At 38.7% G+C, this 25,279-nt stretch overlaps 1 protein-coding gene across 5 annotated transcripts in view; it reads left to right on the forward strand.

Annotated features, from left to right (window-relative positions):
- Positions 1–25,279, forward strand: part of WWOX (WW domain containing oxidoreductase) — a 674,139-nt gene that overhangs the window by 276,504 nt on the left and 372,356 nt on the right. The window contains exon 9 of one of the 5 annotated variants that reach the window (XM_065567637.1): positions 882–899. The exons of the other annotated variants lie outside the window; for them this stretch is intronic. Within the exon in view, the coding sequence (XP_065423709.1) occupies positions 882–884 (3 nt within the window). The 3' untranslated portion in view covers positions 885–899. Of the gene's footprint in view, positions 1–881; positions 900–25,279 lie in introns of those variants that run through there. 5 annotated transcript variants of the gene reach the window in all.

The following is a 25,279-nucleotide window of genomic DNA, read 5'->3' on the forward strand; positions in this document are numbered from 1 at the left end:
TCTCTGCTGCGATAAAAGACATTCAATTCAACTGGCATGGTCAGCTGACTTGGGCTTGCAGGGCTATAAAATTGCAGTGTAGACATTCAGCTTTGGGCTGGAGTGCGGCGTCTGAAACTCTGCGAACTGGGAGGGTCTCCGAGCCTAGGTTCTAGCCCAAGCCCAAATGTCTTTACTGCAGTTTTTAGGCCCACAAATCCAAGTCAGCTGATCCAGGCCAGCCATACCCATGCCACGGGTCTTTTGTCTCAGTGTAGACATACACTCTCTTATTCAGGCTTTGTTCAAGGAGGAAAGGTTTGGGTCAAAATGACAAGTTCATTTGTTTTTTTGTTTCTCTTTGTAGATTTACGTACTGCATGCTGTCTGTATTTCACACTGAGTTAAAGTATAGAAATGAAGGTGCCTCTGCTACACTCTTGTGATATAAAAAAGTGTATTAGGTTGAACTCTCTGTTTTCTATGATATATATTACTATACAGGTTTGATTTGGTTCATATATATTGACATGCTCAATGTGAGATGTTTAGTTTTACAGTGCGATTTTCAGTTAATGTGCTTTGCAATTCTTTTAATAGTAGCATCACTAAGTATACTAAAGGTGATATTTTACAGTACACTATTCAATTATAGGACCAAAATATTTTACTGAATAGAAAATAGTAGCATCAAATCCAAGTAAAATTTGCTCTTTGGCTTGTCAGACAAATGTCATAACTTTACAAATTTGCATTTATAACTCTCTTAGCCTCAGAATGTTAACCACAGTCATTAAATATGAGAGAAGTTTGAAAGTGTCTTAATGCGTTTTATAATATACCCTACAGCATTATAATCAAGCCAATCAAAAAGTGTATTAGTGTGATGTTTTTTATTACAGTGAAGAGGCAAGAAATGGAAATGTGACATCTTATTATTATGAACTACACTCTACATGAAGGAAATAACTGAAACCTTGTAAGTGGTCCCCATTATTTTTTTCCTCTAAATCAAACACATGAATATATGATGACACTTCACTGTACTTTCTAGTAACACATGAGAAAAATATTGGTTGTGGGAAACAATTTTGAGTAACGTCAGTAATTCTTTTCTATTGCATTATATCTGTAGCATCCTATTTTATCTAACTTTTCAGATTTACAACAGGATATTTGTAATTTGCCAACAGTCTTGCTTATGAAATACAAGGAACAGATTCACCATGACAGTGGTGAAGAAGAAGAAGAAGAAGAAATTTATACAGTAACATAACTCCATGAGCCAGAGGTCTAGCCAAACTGTGGCTATTAATCATCACCGTCCATTATTTACTGAGGATTCATTCATTGTTCCACAAAGGTATCTAGAGGGTCAATTAGAGACAACAGACAGGATTTTTCAAAGACACAAGAGGGTCAATTAAGCCCTCCTTGTAATTTTCTGCTTTAACAGCAAATGCCGGCCTATCATGCAACAGATACAAGGGAGTTAGAAATAAACAAGGTGCTTCTTTGTATTTACTTATTTATTTTAAATGAAGTCAGTTGGCTGCTGGTAGCAGAAGGTTCACTGTCAGGCCGTGGTCAAAGTAACTGGAGGATTTTAGCATTGCAAATGGTAAAGAGCAAAGTTCTTTTTAGGGTCAGGACACCCTAAGCAATCAGGGAATTTCTAAGATGAAATGGTCTGTTCCCATCACAGAGGTGAATAATTTATCTCAGGGAGGGTCTTGACTACAGCTCTGCTGCTAAGCACTGCTGTAATACCGCTATGAGACGTGAAGTAAATTGTTATCTGTAATCATTTGAGGTAGATAGTTGAAATGCTATATGAATGGTACGTTCAAATCTCAAATAATATTCTAGCAGAGATTGTAAATATATATGAGCATCTTACTGTTAAAAAAAATTGCAGATGTTTTTAGTAAAGCTTAGAATAATCGTGCAACATTGTATCTTACATACATACTACCTTTCATCCAAGGATCAGACAGATACTGATTATTTAAGCTTCACATCACCTCTGAGCACAAAGAGGTGAAATGGCTTGATCAAAGTTGCACAGTAGTTAGTGGCAGAATAGTTTTAGGACAGTCCAGAACTTGGGAATCTTTCCCCTGCTTTAGCTTCTAAACATTCTCACTTGTTTTCTCTTTGTCTGGAAATATTCCTTCCAAAAGGTCAAGATTTACTCTGTAATATGAATATTGGCTATCACCCATATGAGAATAACTGCACTCAAGTTGTTTCTTTTGCTGATTTTTGTTTTTAAATTGAGTTTAGTATTAATGCCTGGTGTGCTGTTCCGTACAATGCTAAAAGATTTGGAGGGGGTTTCCCCTGTAAACTTTCATTCAATTATACTCTTACTCTATTTAGCTCTTTATAAAATCTAACTTAACTGAAAACAGTCTTCCTAATATGGCATGTCAGTCTTGTAAAGATTTTAATATTTTAAAATGGAGTTTTAGAATTTCTGAGGATTTGATAGTCTCTTGTGAGAGTAAATCTCTGATTGTGCTGTATCAGTGTGATCCTTTCAGCCTTGGATGCCCCCTATTCTCTGAAGTCTTTCAGCAGAGAGTTCTAACTAATGACTTAGGGCCAAATTTTGCCCTTAGATAGAGGCATGCAACTCTCATTTATTCCAGTGGGAGTTGTATGCGCATATCAGAGAGCGGAATTTGGCTTTTAGTGTGTGGAATTATAACACACATGGTTAAGAGATCCTTCTGCACATTCATCATACTGACCCCAAGTCTACAGGACCAATAATACTAATCTCACCCTTTTTTTTCTTCATGTTTTCTCCTCAGTTTGTGCTATAGCTTGCACATCACCCCAGTTCCCCAGCTCTCACTTGAATCTACCTCAAACAGCTAAGTCCTCAGTATATTGCTATTGTGGTTCTTCAGAGAAAGTAGCTGAAATATTGAAACAATTAGGTTTTTAAAAAATAATAATAATGGTGGTAACAGACCCTAGGAAAGAATGTTTTTTCTGTTTTTGGGAGATTATGGTACGAGAATAATTTTGTTCGTATTCCATAGGCCTTTTGTTTGTGGAGGCAGAAGATAACAATTAGGGAACCGTGTGTATTTAATATACATTTGAGTGTGTGTGCATGTGTAATATACAATTATGTGCATGTACATAAATACAGCAGTTGGTGCGCTTTCAAATATGCTTTTGCATTTTCACTATGTGTCACACTTTTTTGCTTATATACAAATGGGACAAATTTCACCTCACTCCATCAGTGAGTCTCCCCCCAACTCTAAGCAGCTACTGGGTGGTTTTACTTTCAGCACTCTTTTTGAGGTTCTAGCTTTTGGAAACAAGCAGATTTTGTTTATAGGCAGAGGCCATGGATTCCCTTTGACAAAACTCTTCCGCATTCAATACTGCCACAATTTTCTGTCTTTCTGTCTTTCTTTAATACACTGGCCTCTTGTGGCTGCTGGTGCTAGGGAAGTGGCTTTGGTTGTTTTGTGTAGCTGTAACCTCTCCCTGGAGGAATTTCTCCCTTGGAGGTTGCACCACCCTGATTTATTCTGATGAGTGTTGATGTAAACCCTAAGTGGATTTGGCCCAGGGATTTTAATTTGATGTGACTGAAAATGTGATTTACCAGACCAATTAAAATCTCATGCCAAGATCTACAGTCATTGTCATAAGCTGAATGCTTAGGGTCAGCTGGGTTTCTCTTACAAGGTGGGAAATGGGCTTATCTAAGGTGCCACCAGACTCCTTGTTGTTTTTATCAGGACACTGTGTACATGTCTTGGAGATCACAGCCAGATGCAGGATATTTGGGGGTTGTGACTGACCATCCTTGTTCGTCAAACTTCTGTTCCCCCACATTTCCGGCTCAACACTGTTAGCTGTACAGGTTTCAGGCCTCTGCATTAGACCAACCTTTGGGCTCTTTCTCTCTCTGGAACCTCCTAAAAGATTCCCTATTCCGGCAAACACTTTTTGGTTTCATTTTTCCAGCTGCTGCTTGGACTCCACCTCCAATCTTCTCTCATACTCTATCATTTGGACCTCTATACTCTTTTGCCTATTGCATTTTAAAATAAACATAAAATCCCATTTTCACCTTATGAATCGCATGCTTTTTAACTAATCTGGTTGTAAAGTTTTCTTATGAGTCCTTAATAAGCTGGCCAGTAGCAGTATTATTTCTGAAAGGACTTGTGTAATCAGTGTGATTACCTTGGGAAATAAATTGTAATTTATAATTCAGAACATATAATTTGTAAATAATTCTGGCAGTGCATTATGTCTGTTTTCTACAGTGTAGGGGAATAACTGGCCTTATTAAGCTTTGTTTTTTGGAATTAGTATCCTTAACCTGAAACCAGAGATAAGCAAATAATCCATAATGAATTATTTATTTTACATAATATACCTATTTTCCTGCTTCTGGAATATCTATAAGCAGATCGTAATCTCCTCAAATTTATTCATTATTCACATTTATTGGATGCATGTCTTTTGGAATTTTGTACTTTATAGATTGACCTCTAGTGTACAGAGTTCTCGAACTCTGTAGCTTATTTGCAATTGTTCAGGAAAGTCATGTGATATTGCTTCTATTCTTCGATTACATGGGTGTGCCAGTACCTTCAATGTCAAAACTTACATGTACATATAGAAAAGTTCTGTCATGGATGCATCTTCAGTGTTCATTTTCTATCAATTTTATTTACAGTAAAACTTGATTACTTATAGTTTGCAGAATGTTGAACACAAAACTGACATGGCTGCAAAACAAATTATTTTAAAAGACTGAGTTAATATTTGCAGAAATTTCTTTCTGCATTATTAACCAAGCAAGAAATCTGGTGGAGGTACAGACATATGGCTGCAATGACACTTTTCTAAATTAAAAAATAGCCACAAACTTCTCAAACTGGCAGCAAGTTGGCAAGATGCATTACAAAGTTGCGGTGGATATTAATGCACAACATGCCATCAAGCATGCAGAAGAAAAAATAGGTGGCAACTAACAGCACATGTGCTGACACAAGAGGCATGGTTAGCTCCATAATAGCAAGAATACATCATACAAGCTGCATAGCAATGGAAGAAAAACCAGAAATATCTGTTACCCACTGCTTGGACAATAATGGGAATGGCTAGGGATATCACATTCGTAAGCCATTTGTAAGCTCTTGTTATTACGAGGTTTTTCTATGTACCTGGGTTTCCACATTTGAATCAGAATTGTTTTAAGTCTTATGATATATATGACACGTCAAGATGAAGACTTGCCAAAGTCTATACAAGTGTATGGCAGGCTCCTGATTTCTGAGGAAACCAGACTCATCCCATATGCCTCTGATATAAGTTGTTTCAATCTCCATGCTTACTTGGGCCCGATATAAAATGGGGATAATAATGCTTACCCACATTTTTATAATGCTTTCAGATCTACAGAGAAGAAAGCATTGGGCCAAGTGCAAATTATTATTAGCTACATTTTTCAAATAGGAGTAATCGAGGCACAGGTAAGGTGAAGTACTAATTCCTGGTTTAATTTAAATACCATTCATTGCATCATTGGTTGGTTCCAGTTTCAGAACAATAGACTGAGTTAAAAGGAAATGTGATATAAAAACATGGTCAAAACAAGACAAAACTGGACCAATCACTAATTTAAAAAAAAATGGAATTATTTAGGAGCCCCTAAACATTTTCATAGCATGCACTGCATCTAAATGGAAACATTAGGCCACCTTCCCTCTAGTTTACAATCACATGGCCCATCCTTCCCCTTTGCCATCAAATTACATTCCAGCTGCAGCTACAGAACTTAATTACATGGAAAATTAACATGGAAAGTGTTTGAAACCCTTTTAGCTGTTTTAAATGTAATATAGCAGATAAAAACAAAGAAAAGGAGCCAGCAACATTTGACCAGTCAGCTCTCTAAAGACCACAATTTGGGAACCACTGCTTTAAATAGTTGGGCCAGTTAAAGGGTAAACTTCCCTGCTACAATTCTGTCTACTTCTCACTAAGATCACCTACAAGACTACTATATAGATCCAGATTCTGCCACCAGGGCCGGTGCAAGGAAGTTTCGCGCCCTAGGTGAAACTTCCATCTTGCGCGCCGCCCAGCCCTGCGGGCAGCTCCCCGCCCGCCCTGAACCCCCCCCCCATGGCAGCCCCCCTCCCGCCCTGAGGCGCCCCCCCCATTGGCAGCTCCCCACCCCAGCTCACCTCTGTTATGCCCCCTCCCCAAGCACGCCATTGCTGCTCCACTTCTCCCATCTCCCAGGCTTGCGGTGCCAATCAGCTGTTTGGCGCCGCAAGCTTGGGAGGGGTGGAGAATTAGAACGGGGGCGGCATGCTCGGGAAGGAGGTGGAGCAGAGGTGCGCTGGGGTGGGGAGCTGCCGTGGGGGGGAAATTGGGAGCACCGCTTTTTGGTGCCCCCCAAAGCTTGGCGCCCTAGGCAACCACCTAGTTTGCCTTAATGGTAGCACCAGCCCTGTCTGCCACCCTTACTCATGCTGAGAAGAACCTTTCTCCTCAAATAGCCCCCTGTGGGATTACTCGTGTAAGTGCTCACCAGTGTGAATAAAGATTACATAGTCTCACCCATAGTGAATAATAATGACAAAGAGCTATTAACAGTAGAGTGACAAAGTGTGGAGAGATCCATCAACTCATCTTGTGTTTAATGAAACAGAAATGAACATCGTATTGCCCTTGTTTTCTGTCAGATTTTCCAGGTCTCCATGAGGTTTATTAATGTGAGGATGTAATGGAAAAATGTGTTGCTATGTTACATACTATAGCACCCATTCAGTACTCAAAGGATTGAAGACATTATTAGTCTTTGTCTTATTTACATACTGTACTTTGGTGCATGCTATGATAGCTGCACTTAGAGCACAATGGAGAGTGGAGTTATAAAATGTTTGTAGATTTCAGAAGTGCGTATTAATGCATGTGACCCGATAGTTATCTGCAAGCCACTTAACCAGAAGTTACAGTTGAAAACACTCTTGTGAGGAACACACACAGCACATATTAAAGATCTTGGAAACTGCTTAGATTCTTAAGAGATACACGGTACAAGGGAAGTGTAGCTTCATAGCTGTATTGTATGGTCCTCCTGAGTATCTGCATTTGTGAACACATTTTGTTCCTGCTATGTGTGTGGAACCTGATCTCATAGTTAGGATACTAATTTATTCTTTACTCCACTGTCATATTTACCTCATCACTGTGTTCTGTGTCTTAACCATGGTACCATATGTTTAAAAAGAGGACTTCCAATTTCTTAAAAACAAGAGGAAACAAACTGTTAGGGGAGATATCACAGTATCAAATATTGGATTCAATAAATATATCATAAGGTTTGTATTCTGCTTGCATTTTTAAAGTTTTAAGGGCCATCTGTGGACAAGCCTAATAACATCAGTGCCATCATATTTTCACTTGAGGTCTTATTATTTTTCTGTTAATGTAAACCGATGAATAATCGAGGTTAGACATCAGAGATATTCTCTTCTAACAAACACCTGTACAGTGAAATTGTCAAGCCCTGTTTGTTAGGCTATATGGCTCATTACAGGTAGCAAGGTCTTTGTGCAGATAAAGCTATGACTGGGGATTAGAAGAGGTTATTAAATGGTGCTCTTGATACGTCTGACGAGCAGTGTTTTTAAATGATGATAAAAGTCCTTATGTTTTGTTTAAAAAAATTAACATTCTTGTATCAATGCAGCTTTTTTTTAACATGTTCAATATTGGCAATTTCAGAGATTAAACATTAAAATTGTGTATGTGATAGTGTCACTGGAAATATTTGCCTAGGGTTTATACATTTTGTAAACTGATTTTTCTCATTTTTATCCTTTTACTTTACAGAAAGCTTTGTTTAAGAACCAAGCATGTTTTGCCACAGCTTTAATGACGTATTAGCCATCTATATACATTTCAGTGATGGTGTTCAGAAACTTCAATAATTATAGATTCCTCTCAAAGAATGTGAAAAATTCTCTTTTAAACTATATTTTTTCTGACAGCAGTTCTGTCAGTTTCTTGTTGTACACAGTATGATTGTGAAGCAATTTGCATAACATCTACACTGCCAAATTTTGAAAATTGCCATGTTTGAAAAAGAACTGCTGCTGTTCTCTGCACCACACTGATTAATCATAGTCTTAGACTAGATATAACATTTTTTTATTAAACTTCCAGTGAGCAGGGAAATTAGCACTTCCTGAAATAACTATACTAATTCCATTAGTGAAAGTTCCCATTTAAAATGCTCTATGTTCCTATTGTGCTTCCTTTATCCTTTTCAAACTAAAGAAAAAGATCTGATAGCTATGTGCAAGTTCACCTAAAACTGCCTTGCTGTTTTATATACAAATTGACCACATGCTCTTTGTGGTTAATTGTATGTTTGTTCTTACATGAAGCTCCAGAGTAGATATAAGTGGTTAAAATACTGCAGTTTAATACATGTACCCAACCAACATGTTGTGATGAGGGGAAACATATTGGGCCAACTCTCAGGCCGAGGAATCCCTGTGCACAGAATCCTCAGGACTTCGTGAACTGACTGCAGTTGCACTGATCCTGACCAGAAGGTCTTGCACTGGAGGCTGCCATGAGAGTGGCTCAATTCTCTCTTTAAAAAAATATAAAATATATGGAGTTATACCTATCCCATAGAACTGGAAGGGACTCTGAAAGGTCATCGAGTCCAGCCCCCTGCCTTCACTAGCAGGACCAAGTACTGATTTTTTTTGCTCTAGATCCCTAAGTGGCCCTTTCAAGGATTGAACTCACAACCCTAGGTTTAGCAGGCCAATACTCAAACCACTGAGCTATCACTCCCCTCTTTCCCCAGAGGCACAGTCTACTCAGCCAGCATGGCCAGTTTGCTATCTGTAAATGGTCCTGGCATTGACTGGAGGTACTGTTACCATATAGCTGCTATTGTACTGGCTGTACAATATCAATAACCTATTCAAAACACAAGATTTTGGAACCTAAATCTAACTATGTTACAAATAACTTCTTCAAAATTATACTAGCAGAATTCTACTGAGCTGTGTCCCATCTCCACAACTTCCCAAGCGCATCCCTCTCCTCATCGATGTCATCAATACTCCCCATATCACACCTTTCCAGATCCATGGGTCTTACACATACCTAAGGCCTTGTCTATGCTGCCACTTTACAGCGCTGAAACTTTCATTGCTCAGGGGTGTGAAAAAACACCCCCTGAGTGATGCAAGTTTCAGCACTGTAAAGTGGCAGTGTAGACAGTGCACCAGCGCTGGGAGCCGTGCTCCTAGCACTGGTAGCTACTCCCCTTATGGGGGTGGGTTTTTTTACAGCGCTGGGAGAGCTCTCTCCCAGCACTAATGCTGCGACTACACAGCCACATTAAAGCGTTGTTGGTAGTGAAGACCTACTCTAACACAACAGGTTGGGTAGCTCATCCTGTGCTTCAACTGCCCCAACTATGTGAGTGGAATTCAGACAATCACTATGCTTTTGAATTAACTCACACAGAAACATGATAAAAGTAAAAACACCTATCACCCAGGAGTGAACAGTTTTCACAAAATGATCAGTCCACAGTGGATATCTGTCCTCATCCTCCAAGGAAACCTGCACAACATCTTCAAAAGACAAGCCTAGGAACTTACTACTAGACTCTAAAAATCATGGATTCTACAGACACTGTTTCTGTGGCTTATTACAACAATTTGTAACTATTAATCCTCCTTTGTCCTATGATTGCAGAGGTGTTAATTGCCCACTTCATTTCAACTGGTCTCCTGCAGCATGTGTTAACCCCTTATGCTTAACAAACTGTTCCACCTTGTACTTAGCTGTGACGCTGATTACTTTAGACACAGAGAAGAGCTCTGTGCAGCTCAAAAGCTTGTCTCTTCCACCAACAGAAGTTGGTCCAATAAAAGATATCACATCACCAACCTTGTCTCTTTTATCTTAATAAATATTTTAAAATAAACTTTTTCTCCCCTTGTTTTAAGAAGAAACCAGATTATCATAATTTGTTTGGGATATCAATGTGTTTATCAATATGTGATACTTTGCTGCACTCATAAAAGTATGTTTCCTAGATAAACACGGATAGAAATGTTTTTAAATGTACAAAAAATGAATTTTCATAAGGTTACATCTTTTTACCTCTCTGTGTATACAACCGACTATATTAAAAGAGAGATTACATTTTACTCTGCGGAGTAAAATGCAAACACAAAATTATTATTATTATTATTTTTTTTGCTTTTCAGGATAGGCATTGGATTATCATTTATTTATGAGACTTTTTTTAATCTAGAATATATGGAAATCTTTTCTTGAAGCACAATATAATATTGAATTGGGAATGTTGTCTGACAGTTCGCTTCTTACAGTTGCATAGAATGATTCTACTGTATGAATTTTTTAAAAAGGCTTCAATATACTCTGCATTTGAAAGGAAGGAAGTAATCAGTGTAATCTTGAAGAAGCTCATAAATGCACTTCCTTCTGTCTATTTGTATTTCAAACAAACTCTTCTGCAGGAAAGGCTGCCTTAGTGATTTTTAACATCTGACTAAATGTCCAGTTATTTTGCGGTTACCCACAATATGCATCTGTGTGCAGTAGTTCATCACTGCAGCCATATTCAGTCATCCATTTCTAATGCTCTTTTGTCCTACTGAGATCATCACTCCAACACACCCAGTACTGAGGGACAGTTTCTTATCTCAGCTGTGCAAATCAGATGAAGTCAGTGGAATTATTCCATAGTTTACGCAATCTGACTGAGATCAGCGTCTGGTCCAAAATGTCTTGGCCCTTTCATGGGGGCAAAATAATTCTTCACCTTAATGTTTTGGGACCATATTGTACTAGTAAAGTTGAGCAAGCTACTTTACCTCAGAAGTACTCACCCACTGCTAGCCTTGGATGGTGCTGGGATCATCTTCGGAGTGGGAGGGACAAATCTTGTTTGGGAACAGTAGAAGAAGTATTCACTTTCCCTCTTCTTTCCACCATCCCCTTCACCTCTGATGCATGGGGACTATTGCTTCACTCTATCCACTTCCTTCTCCCCCACCACCTTTCTCCTGATGGACAACATGGAGGAGGACGGGTCATATGCTGCTTCCAGGTCCAGGCTCTGGGATTCATCCCACCCGCTGCTGCTGCCATTGGTTGGAGGGGATTGGGTGGAGCTTGATGATGGGTGCATAGAGGGGAGAGCACTGAAGATTTCTCCCCCTCTGGAGTAGCCATCAACAGCTCCCTATTTCAGCCTCACCCTTCCACTAATATGCTGGATTTTTTATGATGCTGGGGGGGAGTTGCTGATGGCTAGTTTTAGGGAATGGAAAGTATTTTACCTATATGGCAAAACTGACAAAATGGTGTGAGGGAGTTTTCACCTTCCACTCGGCATCCAGGAGGGATATGTGTGTGAAAATTACAATTGTTGCAAGTTTGGCAGAAATACGTCGTAAGAGCCATAGATCCCCTATGCTCGCCTAGCTGTCTCAGCCCATCTTTTAATTATCAAGTCCTATTAAAGAATACATCAAGTAAGTGGAGCAGAGTAGTGGCCCACTCGAAACAGAAAGGCACCCTGTAAACCATGAGTGTTGTCAGAGTTCAGGATGCAGGCATTCTGATTAAGTTACCAAAGACCAAGTATGATGCTGTCCTTTTAAAAAATGGGCAAATCGCCAAAATGAAGGACACAGCAAATGATGCAGAAATAATTTCTTTAGTGTAAGTACATTTCTCTACAACATTAGTTTTATAATTTAGTAGTTCTGATGTTAGTAAATTACAGTAACTCTGTGACACCAACCCATGTCCATGGGATATAAAAAAGTTTATATTAAAATATTTGATACTTATCTGTATTAGAGAAAGGCCTTTGAGAAGTGTGAAGCCAGAGGAACTAAAGGGCCTGTGTGTGTGTGTGTGTGTGTGTGTGTGTGTGTGTGTGTACATACCTTCGACTAAATACAGGTATATAAGAAAGAAAAATACCTGACACCATGTTCACCAACTTGCCATCTCCTTTTTCTTCTCTGCAAAATGTTTCTGTGCATTAGTGATCACAGTATGAATCCATAGGAGAAAATATGTTGTTTTACTACTGCAGACCAATATGGTAAAAGAAAGCAGTTTCCTAAGGGGTCAGTCTTTTCAGTACAGGGGCCATTTCTACCTCTGTGTTTGTTTAGTGTCCTGATCAGGGCCTCTGAGAGTACCTCCCTTCTCTGCTCTCCCTTTATTCCATTCAGGAATCAGTCAACTCATGCTACCCTCACTCACATTGAATAGAATCTTCTTATTATTTATGATTTGTGTTACTGTAGCATGTAGGAACCCCAGTCATGGACCAGGATCCAATAGTATTAGGCACTGAATCAGTGATGCTATTTATGGAGTAAAAAAACCATAGGAGTTCCCATTATGGGGGTCTATTAAATCCGATCTCTGACGCTGGTCAGCACCAGATGCTTCAGAGAGTAAGGTGGCAGCAGATCTGGTATGATCTGTTACTCCACATTAGGTTTATGCTGATCTGTAACAGCAGTTGGCTTAAGCTCTGAAGTGTGAGGTGCTATACAATATAAATAAGGGTCCTTCAGACTCCATCGTGTCTGCTAGGTACGGCCTTTCATTGGAGGGATATAGCATGCCTGCTGAGGTTCCCCTACACCAGGCTTCGGCAACCTTTCAGAAGTGGTGTGCCGAGTCTTCATTTATTCACTCTGTTGTAAGGTTTCGTGTGCCAGTAATACATTTAAACATTTTTAGAAGGTCTCTTTCTATAAGTCTATAATACAACAATAGTTTAGTGATATATGTAAAGTAAATAAGGTTTTTAAAATGTTTAAGAAGCTTCATTTAAAATTAAATTAAAATGCACAGCCCCCCAGACTGGTGGCCAGGACCCGGGCAGTGTGAGTGCCACTGAAAATCAGCTCGCATGCTGCCTTTGGCACGCGTGCCATAGGTTGCCTACCCTTGCCCTACACCTACAGGAGCACTCTTTGTGGGTTGCAGTCTACTAGGCTGCTAGTCCCTCTCTGTGGTCAGTGCTGGGGGAACAGAGCTGAGGCCTCATTTCATCCCAATTGCTTTGAGGCACTGTGCCTTCCAGTGGGAGCAGAAATAAAGAATTTCATTGCCCCTTTGAGCACAGTTCTATCTGGTCCTTATCTGGGTGTTGCAAAGGCTGGGATGTCCTTTACACCCCCACCCTCTATGGTCCATCCACATAAGGATGAGACATGATTTTCAGTGACTGGCTTGTGATACAGTGGCTAGTTGATGATAATCTGCAATGTTTTGTAGGGCACATGGAGCACTCAGATTTTATAGCTGCCTGTAAGTCATAGTGAGCCCAGGTTTCAAATTTGAGTGCCCAAACCCACAACTGAATAAACATCTGTTTTTGACAACCCAATGCTATGCTCTGAATTGGGACTTCATTGCCTGAAATGAGTTAGGGATACCAAAATATGGATTTTGGTATCATTTTGGTATCCAAGTTTTAAAATTGGGTCCACAAAAATCAGCCTTGAACAAGAAACATAAGCCAGTTTAGGGGGAATAAATGTGAAAGTGAGACCCATAGTATGGTAGACTTATGTAATTATATTTCGGCTTTTAAAAAATGTTCAGATTTTACTGTCATAATAAAATATTTTGCGATTTTTAGTATTCTGGCCATAGTAAGCAAAAAGCTATTTGTAAAAAAGTTACATATGATCATCTGAGCTAATTGCTAAAATGACACTACATTAATTAGACAATTAAGGACTGTGAACATGTGGCTATTGTGTTCATTGGGCTTTAAGCCAACACCTTCCATAGCTGGGAAAATTTGTGTTAACATTCAAAATTCAATTGCTATATCCTTTTTCATATGAAAAGATATGTAGAATGGGTCTTAAATCTGGATTAGAAAAACCTGTAACTGGTATTATTCTGAGTATTAAACACCTTTACACTATTCTACTGTATTTGTTGTTTAACCCTTTGCACTGATGGCAGCTTTGCTTTTCTAGCATCCATCTCTCAAATTAATAGTATTGATTTTTTTAAGATTTATTGTTACCATTTTGGAAAGTGTTCTGTAAGTGTAGATGCTTTGTAACATGAAACCTAGTGCTTTCTTGTTTAATTTGAAGAGGATGAGTTTTGGCATGCAGTTTGAAAAAGTTTGTAATATCAGTAAATTGTCTATGTGCCTTACCTTTACTTATCAAGGTTATTTGTCAGCAAAATTATCTCTTGTAACTGTAGGTCTATATTTGGGGATGAGAGAATTTAATGGAAAGATTTTGCCCATACCAACTAGTAGTATAAGTTGATTTTATGTCCTTTATAAAATAAAAGTTTTGCTTATCGTGTTTGTACTCAATTTGAAATTTAAATTTGTGGTCTCAAGATGACCTTAAAGTAACTGACCCCCAAATCTAATCACTCCAGGCTCCCAGGAAAACTGACAAATATGTCAGGTTTACCTTTGAGTATCAAAACATTGTTTTAAATATTTCATTTCCAGGCAGTGCAAGAATAACTCTCAGGTTAGTTCTAATGTCTATAAGGCTAGACTGCTTTGTTGGTAGCAATGCTGTGTGTTTACTGTCATACAATCTTCGTACTGTTTTACTCTGCATAATTTGCTTTATAAGAGTAGAAAATATTCTGGGTGAGTGAGTTATTGATTGGTTTTGTCTGTGCAAAATGGTCACAAATGGTCAATACATGGTCAAAGAGTGTCAGTCATGCAAAAAATAAGATCAATTTTTTTATATATGGATATTCTTTGATTTATTTTATGCTTATCATCCTTTTTGCCTTTCTGTTTCTCTTGAAGTCAGTTGAAAGAGTTAGTTAATGACAGGAATGTAAAATGATTGAGGAAGAAAGTAATATGGAAATGCTATTTCTGACAAGCAACAAATCACAGTTAGGCTTAATTTGCATTCATTGTTTTTATTCAGAAAGGATTGTCATACTTCAGGTTTTAATAGGCTTCTGGTGGAAATAATCACTGGACGATATCATTGGCTATATTTTTTATTTTCCCTCTTTAAGATCTTTGATTTAATATTTTTCTTTTAAAAATGCTATTGCAACGTGTAGTGTACACGTGTCAAACTATGGCCTAGAGATCGTACCTAGCCCAAGTGTGAAGGAAACTCTGGGGGTATATATAAGCTGCAAGTTCCTCCCTAGTGCAGGCCTTGCATAATTTGACAGGGAATTTGAGATGATCACTGATCATAACTTCCCTTTTATAGCAATATCACAGGAGAGGAACAAATGCTAAACTGCTGTGATAGGCTTTACACTCCAGCAATATTCATTTTAGCTGCATCACTGTACCATGGTGAAGAAATGTTAATGTGAATGGCCTCATCAGGAGAAAGCGACAGAGTCCTGTGGCACCTTATAGACTAACAGACGTATTGGAGCATAAGCTTTCGTGGGTGAATACCCCCATGCGTCTGACAAAGTGGGTATTCATCCACGAAAGCTTATGCTCCAATACGTCTGTTAGTCTATAAGGTGCCACAGGACTCTTTGTCGCTTTTTACAGATCCAGACTAACACAGCTACCCCTCTGATACTCATCAAGAGAGAGACCTAGAAGACTTTCTGAATGACCCTGATAAAACTGCATGCCAGTCAGAAAAGATCATCAAGAAAAAAAGGGAGGCACTGATGGAATTTGATCAAAGTATCATTCAGGACTACCAAGGTGATGGTAAGATGCAGTTCTCAATTCTGAGGTGTACTCCAATGGGAGAGGCTGTTGGTTTAAAGTTCAGTTGGTTGGGGTAGGAGCATATTTTAGGGTCTAGCCCCATCACTTATGAAAGTTACAAAGAAATGTTAAGAAACAGAATTCTTTATTGTATATACATGGGCTTGTTTGAATAGATTTTACTCTGATGTATTTTAAACATTCTCCAGTATAAAGAAGTTAATGTGATTGAGACTCCTCAATAATATTGAAACAAAGAAGGCTGACTTGTTGGGAAAATGGTAGCAATATCGGTTAGCACACAGAGGAGTCAAGATTCTGACCCTGGGCTACAAGGGCTGGAATCACATCATACTCAGTTCTTGTGGGGAAGCAGACATGTCACCTGTCTCATCAATGATCCCTCTGTCTGACTGAGGAAAGGTAATAACAGACTTCAGGGTAATCCACACTCACAAGGATGGTCTTCACACTGCAGGGCTTTGAGAGTCAGAGGAGTAAGATAGAAAACTGAGGATTGCCCTTGATGATCAAAGGACCCTGTAGAAGATAAGAGGGAGAGAAATCCGGTTTTGTTTTTGTCTGAGTTTGTCTCATTTTAAACACCAAAATGAAGTGTGGTTTTAAAGACATCATATATTGATAAATTCACTGTCCAAGTGAATATAGTGCCATTGGCTTCAGGGGCACCACTTCACTGAGTGTTTAAACTTTGCAGAAGCCTAGTTGTGTAAATTACTTTACCAGCTGTCTAAATTACTTTCTCACCACCACTCAAATGTAGTTCAGCATGTGACCCACCAAGGGGAGCTGTAGATTAGTGTGGACAGCCCTGTGGTTTCATAAACCAGAAATTCTCAATCATTTTTTTGAATTTTCACAGTAATTGTTTTGGGTTCAAATAAAAACATTTATTTGGGGGGTGAAGGCTGTTGGGTAGGAGGATCCTACTTATCCTCTTCACCAAAAGAAAGACATCAGAATTTATAAAGTCTCTTCTGGTTCTATGAGAGAATTAAAACAGCATCAATATCTCCATGTGTGATGTCAGTGCATCTGGTACTGGATAATCTGGTAGAGAAGTCAATGAATTTAATGCAGTATTGGTAATCCAAAGGGTTTAGAGTTAAGTGCTTTTGACATGCAGAATCAAGAGTCAAGGACAAAGCAGACTTTAAATATTCTTTCTGCAGTGCCTGTTATAGATGTAATTGAATACCTCATGTGAAGCGTCTTATCAGAAGTAAAGCTGGTTTAGTATCTCATCACCAAACAGAGAGGTTTAGGGTGTCTTCTCCACACAAGTGTGTTTTTTTGACATTGTGGAAGGTCCTTTGAGATCCCAGACAGTCCCTAATGGAAATGCTGCTGGGAATGCATCTGTATAATATAGGATGAACTCTGTATTACCCACATTACCCCATGATATAATAGCTTATGGCCCTCCTAGTGTTTTAAGAGTTAATGCCAGAGCAGCTAAATTAAAAGCAACAAGGAATTGAAAGAAGTAGTATAAAAGGGAATCAGGACAGAAAAAATTGCATGAATGTTTGTATTGTTGGAGAAATCCTAATGGTTAGGAACAGAAATATCTCAATTCAGACTAGGGTGACCAGATGTCCCGATTTTATAGGGACAGTCCTTATTTTTGGGTCTTTTTCTTATATAAGCTCCTATTACCCCCACTTCTGTCCCGATTTTTCACATTTGCTGCCTAGTCACCCTAATTCAGATTGTACTTATATATGCCCTTATGGGACGTACTGAGATACCAAGATGCCACAGAGTTCATTTCTGAGACAATTGCTGATGTTGCAAGTAATTGTGGAGTCTTAATGTGAATAACGCTTTCAGATGACTGTAATCAGAGTTCAGATATTCCTTCTGCAGTGTTGCCAGCCTGTGATTATATTGTGAGTCTCATGATTTTGGGTGTTTTTATTAAGCCCCAGTTCCTGTAGTCATATTATTGTGCGGGAATCTCAGCTTGCATTTAAAAAAAAACGAAGTTTCTAGTCCTCTTGGTTGTGGAGAAAAGCTTAAAAAATGAGCCTGAAAGACTCAAAAGCAAAAGTCAAATAAAAGGGATACAAAATATATTAAATATAAAATGTAATGGTTTTAAGCAATAAGCAAATTGTATGATGGTTTTAGGATCTGACTTACAATTTTTGAATGTTTGGGGTTGGTAATATTGGTAGGTGAAGGAATGATTATTTGATCCTTTAACCAGAATTGTTTCCCTTAGTCAATTGAAGTCCATAGGGTGGAAGTACATATACCTTATTTTGGGAGCTGTTGAGCCATTCTTTAATTTTACTAACCACACAGTGTATGTTCCTTAATAACCTGCTTTTGCAGTGTTTCTTTGTTTTGTTTTTTGGAGACTTACGTGATTAGAAGTTGTAGGTTAGTTTTCATTCATCCCCTAAATAGATACATTGGACCAGATTCTAATCTCATTTACACCGATGTAATCCAGTAAAACACCATGGCCTTAGTGGAGTTAGTCTGGTTTTACACGGGTATGTTTGAGGTTCCGATCTAGTATGAAGCCATAGATCATCTAAATCGGCATCCCATCTTTGTGATGTATACTTAAAGGGAAGGTGAAAAGTCTCCATCATATACCTTTAGTTGTGCATTACTATGTCTTTGGATCCACCTTAGTTAGGTGAGTTGCTTTCTGAACTCACCTGGTGATTAATTTGTGCCTTAAAAAACATGATCACTGTGAACTCTTGTCATTGTTTATTGTAGGTTATTTGAACTCCAGATGCCATTTCTATATGTATAAAATCCTTAGCAAAACCAAAAAGAGGTAACTCCCTTTGTAAAAAAGATCAGATAATCTTAGAGGGACAGCTTTTCAGTCTGGTCTCAACTGAGCCTCCAATTTTGCAAGTGCAAATAATTGTGGGCAAAATTTAGATTACTTAAAATAGATAAGCTACTGATTTATGAGCAGAATAAGAGTCACCAAAAGAGATCATTTTCTGAAAATCTGCCTGATAGCTGCAAGTGTTAACAATATTGAGGTATGCACTGTTGTTGTAGCCGGGTTGGTCCGATAATATTAGAGAGACAAGTTGCATGAGGTTGGTCCAATAAAAGATATTATCTCACCCACATTATCTCAAGAATATTGATGTTCTTTCTGGGAGATCCAACCTTCCATATCATGAGAACACTGGAGACTGAAGGAAGAAGACTCCCACAACAGTGCTGTGTTGAACTCTACCATGGACTTGCATTTTAAATTGTCCAAAGTGGGTGAAAGGTATATCTAATCCTGCCTGTGTGTGTGTGTGTGTGTGTGTGTGTGAACTAGATGACCTCTTGAGATCCCTTTCAGCACTACATTTGTATGATTTTATTAAAATAGTCCAGAATAGGGTCAAAGAAATTGTGTGATCTGATTCCGTAGGGATTAAAGGAAAATGTGACCTACATAGCCAAATGTTGCCCAGACTTGGGGGGACTAAAGCCAGGGCCCAAGACTGACTAGTATGATTGTGTGGATTGCCTATTGCTTTCCATAAATTAAACTGTGAGGATCGAAGAGAGAAACAGTATTTTGTTATAGCTTCATTTTATTTTTCTCTGTCCTTAATTTTATATATTTTTCTTCATTTCTCTTTAAAAGAAACGGGATCTGACTGTAAAAACAGAACTGTCCAACTGGTTTTAACTAGTTTGTTAAAACGAAGACTTAGTTATTTATTGAATTTTAATTATTATGTTTGCTTGATGTTTATCTTCCACAGCCTATTTCATGTGTGTGTAATAAATACTGAAATAATGTCATGTTTGGTAGTGTAAAACAAGCCAAACCAAATCTCTGGCCAGAGGACCTCCAACTAAAAGTAGTATAACAAATAGGATAACTTAAAAATTACAATATCCTTCAAATCTATACTCTGAGAACATGATCCAGGAGCGTTAGGAGAGAAAAATGTTCAGACTTCAGTACCATGATTGGTTTAACTGGATGAACAAAAATATTTACTGCATAGTTTGATTGTGTTTCATCATTTGGAAAAATCTAGTAAGATGGAAAAAGCATAATTCTCATATAAACAAATCTTCAACCACTAACATACACCCTTTTTCATTATCTTTTCCATTCATAATTGATTCTAAACGTACATGAATCTTTCAAAATAAGTGTCTTATTGATTATACCGGAAGCAAGCTGTAAAATAACATTACAAGATTCACTCTCTCTCTCTCTCTGATTACTGTAAACGGAGATGCTGATCAGATGAAATGCTATTTTCCCCCTTTTCATATATTGTATAATTTGTAAACTATTATGTATGGAAAGTAGTGAGAGGAAAATGGCGCACATGCAGAAGGGCATTTATCATGGATAATATCTTGTCTTAATGTAGTTTGAGATGGACGATTTTATCTTCATGCAAAATGTGATGCTCTCCTCTGCATTGAATTGTGTTACAAAACTTGTGCTACAGCCTTTTGCTAGTAAAAATGCAAAGTACTCTAATGAACAGCAAATTCATTGTTGTCAGGAGCCATTACATTTATTAAGTTATAGCCATTTTTGTACATTTGCTTGCATGTAGTCTAAATCAACTACAATTTCTCCTTAGAAAACCAATAGTGGTGGTTCTGAAAAAGTATTTTCCAGCAAATAGTCTAGTCTAGTCTAGTTAATGTAGATACAATGTTAATAAAAATAGAGTTCAATAAATATTAAAGTTGCTGTTATTCTTTCCTATTTAATAATTGTGCAATTGCTACATTCTTCACTTTTCAACAATTAAGCCCTCTTTAGCTGTGAAAAGTGTTTTTTAGTTTCTCTCTGAATGCAGGGAATTCAGCACTAGGAGCCCCTAAAATGTTGTTGATCTAGATGGCTTTAGATGATATACTAACTGTACATCTTAGAGGTAGAAGTAAGTTTGGGTTACTTGGGAAATTGTTACATATTCTCGCTTTCTCAACAAACCATGTCTATGATCCATGTGTGGAAATATGTGAAAATCCACAGAAATTAACATAAAAGCGCTATTTAGGGAGCTGTTATTCTGAAGTCTGAGCCAGATCCCTGAATCTGGCTGAAGTGTGTTTCTCACAGAACCTGGAATGATGGAGGAAAATGTAGCTTAATGCCACCTTTCTTCTCCCCTCATCCTCAGCCCAGCTGGGTGTCAAATCCATCATCAATGAGAGCAGCCCTTAGGGATCAAATTTGGCCACTGCCCCAGCTTATTCAAAAATACTCTTGTTTGCCTACGGGATGGGCAGGGGGAGCAGTTGGCTTGCAGTTGGTTACATCAGCTTTGTGCCATACAGTGATTCCCATGTGCCAAGCTGCACAGTGGGGAGAGAACCATGCAACAGCATCTGACCCTATTTATATTTTATTTGGTTGGTTGTGAGAGAGTTCAGAGTGTGTCTGTTAGCAAGCAGTTGAGGGATGGCTTCCTAGAAGAGGCATTACTAATCGTCTTTATAATGAACTTTGTTGATCTCTGCTCAGGGAAGCTTCCATGACATACCTTCGTTATAGCCTATTTTCTATGATGATAAATGTTGCTGAACATACTGGTGATGATCATTGTGTGGGCCTAGTGAAATATGAACTTTTGGTACAGACGCTAGGGAATTCTGATGTCTGACGTTGATGCCAATGGATTTACTGCATTTACACTTTGGTCCAATCCAATTCTCAGAGAGGGTGTGACTAATATGGCAATTTCCTATAGTATTGTGGACAAACCTTATTGAATTAAGTTTGTGTCTCAGGAGTTCATTGTAGTAAAAAGGCAAATGTGTATGTACTATTGTGGGATTGTGTGTAATGTCTCTAGGAGGAAGACATGACTAATGTAAACCCTGGGAAGTGTGATGAGCTTCAAAGACTAGACAAGAATGAATGTATAAAGTTAAGTGGGTTTTCCAGCAAATCTCTAGGGGAAGGCATATGCAAATGGACCCCTTCTGATTATGCAAGAACTCAGCCTTTTGAATCTTAAGGGAGGGATCTTTGTCTGCTGATCACCTGTTACATGAAGACAAGATCAGAAGCTCAAATTGTATAAAGAAGTGACTCTCAGATTCCTAGGGGTTCTTGTACTGAGCAAATGATGTTATGAATTAGTAACCGTAGAAAAAACCCTATATGGGGTTTGAAGGACTGACTTCTACCAGAGACCTTGTTGAGTTGGGATGATCTCTGGTAAGCTTATGAGCATGTGTGTAGGCTCTTTTATTGTTTTAATATGTTTTTTTCTGTAATGCTTTCACCTTAAAAATGAATGTGTTTGCTTAGGAAAAGCTGTGTGGTACCTTATAACTGTGGGCAATTATGCGGTTGATAGCCTGCGAGGAGAAAGCAAAGTCTGCTTAGACAGTGTGACTTGCTTGAAAACTCACAGTGGTGTAATCAGGTGCAGTCTGGAAAAACCTTGGTCAGGAGAGAGAGTCAGTCACACGTCTCCACCCAAGAGAAGTGATAGCTAAGGAACTGAGAGCCTCGAGTGGGTGCCCTTGCTGGAACACAAGGGGCAAATACCCTTCCCCTGAACTGTGACGGGGGAACCCTTTTTTTTTTTCTGTCCCTTCATCTGTCTTTCTCCACTGTCCATGATTCACTTACACTTTTTAATAATAAAATCCAAAAGCTACAGCAATCTGTTGTAGACACTATGGAATCTTAGGGCAGAAGGAATGCAATCAAGGAGAAAAGTCATAATAGTCACAGCGAAGAACAGCTGCAGAAGGGGGGGAAGCAAAGGGGAGATAGGAGGGTGAGCTGGAGAGAGAAGGTAGCCATGTATTATGTGGAGTAAAAACGAGGACAACTGAGAGTTATGCTTTGAATGTCGTTCTTGGGTGTGCTTTATCATCTTCACATGAAGGTAAATCAAATCAAGGGAAGATTACTCTGTAAATGAAGTGGGGATATTATTTCTTCATATGGTATATTTAAGCTGTTTTTGTCAGAGTGACAGATCAGGAGCTGTAAGGCATGTCATTTAGCAGTCACAATCCAACATTTTAGCAGATATATTTGCCATACTCTGCAGGTCCCTGACGCAAATTATTCCATGGGGGGCAGCTCTTGTGTAATAAAGGCTGCCAGGTTATACAACAACCTTGCCATAAATTGACAAGACACGAGGAAAGGTGCCTGGCCTCCTTTAAACATATTCAGACACCTGTTTCTTTTACCCCTCCCACGTAGATGTGAAAACTAACAATCAGGAATTTGGAAGCCTTTAGCACTCGGTTCCGGCTGCAACACAGTTAGTAATTGGAACTCACTTTTTATTAGAGAAATTAGTAGTGGAATCAGCTGGGGTTGAGGGCAAAATAGAAAAACAGAATGAAAGCAAAAAGTGGAGAAATTTTCAGAGAATTATCGACTTTCTTGATTATGAGCACATGGGAACATTGACACTCAGGGTACCTAATTCTGAGGTTACTGACTATCATTTCTGCCTTGTTTATTCTGCCAGAGGCTGTCGGTCCCTGTGATTGATGGGCTTCATTCGTTCAAAGTCTTGCATTTCTGTCCAGGTGGTCCTTTCAGTCTATTCACTCTTTCTTAGTACAGCAGTCCATGCCAAGTTTCCCGTGTGCCCACTGTTAAAATGGTAAATAAAAGCCCTTTAGCTAAGCCTCAGGCTCTGAGAGGACCTCCTTTTATTATGAACTTTGGTCGTGATTTCTCGGAAAATCTTCTGAGAGTCACTTGCTGAAATCTCAGTTGATAGTCACAGCCAAAGGGCAAAAGGTAATCAGATACCAGCTAATTAGGTAATGCATGTTGATTGCGGTGATCATACATGTGGATGTTTTTTATCTTTCATTAATTTAAATATTTTAGCCATTAATTGATAGACGTTGTACAAATTACTCTTCATGCCTGGGCCAAGCAGGTTTCCTTTATATTAAATGGTAATAAAAAAATGTGATCATGGAACTGCAGTATCTGTTCTTCAGGAGCAGAGAGAGAGTCATCAGTGTAATGATTCTCCTTAGTTTATAAGCTTCAGAGGAGCAGAGTGAATTGCCAGGGCAAGAGGTCCTGCTTAGCTTCTAAGCTCCTTATGAGCCACACAAAACACTAGTGCTGGGAATCCTGTCAAGTGAGCTATGCAGAGTCAGGGAAGAGACACCTGGCACTGGGCCCACTGCTGAGTTTCAGACCATGGGCACCAATGCAATTGCCACAGAATGTGCACACGCACCTCTTGTCTGGGCAAACTCAGCATGTGCACGTATATAAAGGTTGGTTGTGAACCTTGTTTAAATGAAATTTGGTTGGGATGTAGAAGTCAGTTAGAAGTCAGTTTGGCCTGTTCTATTGAAGTTTTTTGTGACAAGGCTAACGAATGGGATGGTGAAATCAGTTTTGTCTCCTCTTCATCTCCATGCAGCACTCAGTCATATATAAACAAGCCTAGCATTTGTTACTTCTTCTTCTCCAAATTAGTTTAGTTGACAGCTGGAACAGAGATAGCAGAAAAGTCTCAGATGGAAAAGTTTGGGGAGAAAGAAATAATTGGAAACATTTCTGCTTATACAGCATATATATTTTCTGTGTTTTCTCTCGCCTTGTTCTTTATTTCCAAAGCAACTCATTGTAATATCATAGAGAAAGGATTGCTATGATTTCAAGTGTGGTATCTGCAAGAAGTACAGATGAACTCTTAAGGAACTAAGTTCTTTGTTTAATTCCAATGACCAATTAATGACGACCAAGAGAAAAGGAATCCGTGATACGCCAACAGCAAGGTTTATAAATTGAAAAGTTTTCCAAAGATTTCAGCAAGGTATCAGAAACAGTATCAGTAATAAATTCAGGTGCACTTTCAACTATGCTGGCAGAAGCAGCAGAAATAGTTGCATGGTGATATGCAGCCGTCATGGCAGCAGCTATAGATTCAGGTTCAGATGCTGCAATGTCAAAAGCAGCAAAAATAGATTTGGAAACAGACCTTGCAATCATGGCAGAAGAAGGAGCAGTAGAGGAAAGGTCTACAGCAGCAAGTGCAACGGCAGCTGTAAATCAAGGCTGTTTTCTCTTCTTCCATAAAACAGGGCTAAACAGAAACAGCAGCTAGTGCTTCTAATTTACAAACAAGAAGATTCTTCGCATTCCATTAATATCTCCTCCACCACCATCAGCTGTTGAACAGCCTCTTTCTCTGCCACAAACTATGTGGATGTATTGAGAAAAGCACATATATCTACCAGTTAAGGTTAACAATATCAAAAGATTAGGAGTACTTATGGGATGTAGCAATGGCCAGGTTCATGCTGGACTAAACGGCTTGGCAACTTGGGTATTCGTTATGGGATATGCATCCTTTTTATCTTTATTATGGGACACGGTTTCATATCTTGCCTTGGTTACTATTGACAAAATGTCATTACCGTCTGATGGTTGTTCAGTGCCCTCCTGTGTGTAAAGTTAGATTAGTCTCAATCCATTTGTTAGTGGACTCAGTGGATATGTCACAAAAA

This window comes from Chrysemys picta, chromosome 14 (assembly GCF_011386835.1).
Source record: "Chrysemys picta bellii isolate R12L10 chromosome 14, ASM1138683v2, whole genome shotgun sequence".
Classification (NCBI taxonomy): Eukaryota; Metazoa; Chordata; order Testudines; family Emydidae; genus Chrysemys; species Chrysemys picta.